The sequence below is a fragment of the Papaver somniferum genome, chromosome 6 (assembly GCF_003573695.1).
Source record: "Papaver somniferum cultivar HN1 chromosome 6, ASM357369v1, whole genome shotgun sequence".
Lineage (NCBI taxonomy): Eukaryota > Viridiplantae > Streptophyta > Magnoliopsida > Ranunculales > Papaveraceae > Papaver > Papaver somniferum.
This window is the reverse complement of record NC_039363.1, coordinates 3,612,385-3,614,311: the sequence shown is the minus strand read 5'-3', so window position 1 is coordinate 3,614,311 and position 1,927 is coordinate 3,612,385. Positions and strand designations below refer to the sequence as shown.

Below are 1,927 nucleotides of genomic sequence, written 5' to 3'. Positions count from 1 at the left end.
GTTTGTGTTAAATAATGGTTTGTCTTTGTCCCTACGAATGAAATGAATCCCACTCAATTTATGTACACTTTTTCATCATTTTGTCACTCAACTTGTTGTTTATTTCTTGTTCTGTTAAGAAATCTTAGCCTTTAATGGCACAGTAAACTAGTGATTAGTGAACTATATATATGGACCTTTCATCTTCATCATACGAATCATATACTAATTTCTTTCCTTTCTCATTCTAACATTAATTCTTCTTGCTCCTGAGAGTACACACACGTACACTCCATGGCAGTAACTAGAACTGGTGGTGGAGTACACATTGTGGACGGTGTCACATCAGTTGATTGTCATAATCGAGTTCGTTCATGGAGTCTTCTCCGATCAGTTTTGTGGTTTATCATTCCAAGTTGCAATAGAAACTACTCTAACGATCAACAACTCGAAAAACGAAGAGGAGACTATTACTACAACAACAAGTCATACCTCCATTATTTACAACCAAGTCGAAGTCGTTCAGTGTCAACTCCCTTCATTACCAAAACCAATACTAACATCGAAATTTCCACCACAAGGATCAATAACGTTTCAACTGGTACAATCTATGCATACCGCCATGGAAAAGTTAATTTATGTATTCAATCAAATCCTAACTCTAATATTCCAACCCTTCTTCTTGAACTTGCCATCCCTACAGCTATTCTGGCGAAAGAAATGAGAAGTGGGTTACTAAGAATTGCACTAGAGTGCAGCACCGAATCACGGCATTCATCTTTTTCCTATATCTTGTCTGTGCCAGTGTGGACTATGTATTGTAACGGGAGGAAAGTTGGTTCCGCGATGAAACGCGTACCAACACAAGCTGATAAGAAAGTACTTAGTTTGATGCGGAATGTTGATGAGGGTGTGGGGATTATAAATGGGAAAACGTTGAAAAGCTCTATTTATGATAAGGAGGGCAAAGGCAACCAATATAACCATGATGACCTTCTGTACTTACGGGCAAGTTTTGAAAGAGTATGTGGTTCTGAAAAATCAGAATCCTTTCATTTGATCAACAGAGATGGAAGTAATAGTCAACAACTCAGTATCTTTTTTATTCGAACAAGATGATGATTATTATTGTTATTTTTAAGTTTTTAACATTGAACTGTCATTTAGAGCAATATGTTATTTTTAGTACAAGTGTGTCATTTTTCTACCATTTCCGGAAGCTTTGAGGCTATTTATCATCAGTGGTGGAAACTAAAATGATAATAAAAATATGTAATTCCGTGAGCTTGAAACGAGAAAAAAAAAAAAAAAATTGCGGTGAGCGTGGATCGAACACGCGACCTTCAGATCTTCAGTCTGACGCTCTCCCAACTGAGCTATCCCCGCGGTGAGTTTTTAGGAGAATTAGCCAAAGTAATCATAGTTTGAATGAAGCCATGCCTAGTTAATGTTATTTATTAACCAGGAAAATCAGGATTTACTCAATAAATACATTTGTAGATTTTTGTAGAGATTTAAAAAGAGTCATAAAAATTAATAACTTTGCGAAAATTATGCACAATTGAGCAAAGTTTTGCGAAGTTATGCAGAGTTGTCTAATGTCTTGCAGACATTTGTAGAGTCGTGAAAAGTTATAAAAACAAATTTTATATGGAAATATGCATGACAGACATAAATAAAAAAATTTATCGAAAAATTGGTCATTTGTCCAAAAAAAATTTAAAACATGGTTCAAATGGACGAGTAAAATTTAGTATGAGTCAAATGGACACAAAAAAAAGAAATATTTTGTAAAAGGGTCATAATTTTATGATCTAATTAGGGTCTGGATCCTATAACATGCACCTGATGCATTAGAGTCGTAGACTAAAGATAGACTGTCAAATAAACCGCTTCTTGACTTTTTAATTAAGGTGAAGCTGACATCCATCGAGAGAAGGTTACCATG

At 35.1% G+C, this 1,927-nt stretch overlaps 1 protein-coding gene and 1 non-coding gene across 2 annotated transcripts; one reads left to right on the top strand and one right to left on the bottom strand.

The window, feature by feature from the left end:
- Positions 1-273: 273 nt before the first annotated feature.
- LOC113290340 (protein MIZU-KUSSEI 1-like) lies at positions 274-1,098 on the top strand. Its single transcript, XM_026539950.1, has one exon. It carries the CDS (start codon positions 274-276, stop codon positions 1,096-1,098), a length of 825 nt encoding a protein of 274 aa, XP_026395735.1.
- Positions 1,099-1,292: 194 nt separating this feature from the next.
- Positions 1,293-1,365, bottom strand: TRNAF-GAA. Its single transcript has one exon. It is a non-coding gene; the product is annotated as a tRNA-Phe (tRNA).
- Between the last annotated feature and the right edge of the window lie 562 nt (positions 1,366-1,927).

Excerpts from the sequence above, each read along its gene's own strand:
- LOC113290340 (XM_026539950.1), top strand. The coding sequence starts at position 274 with ATGGCAGTAACTAGAACTGGTGGTGGAGTACACATTGTGGACGGTGTC.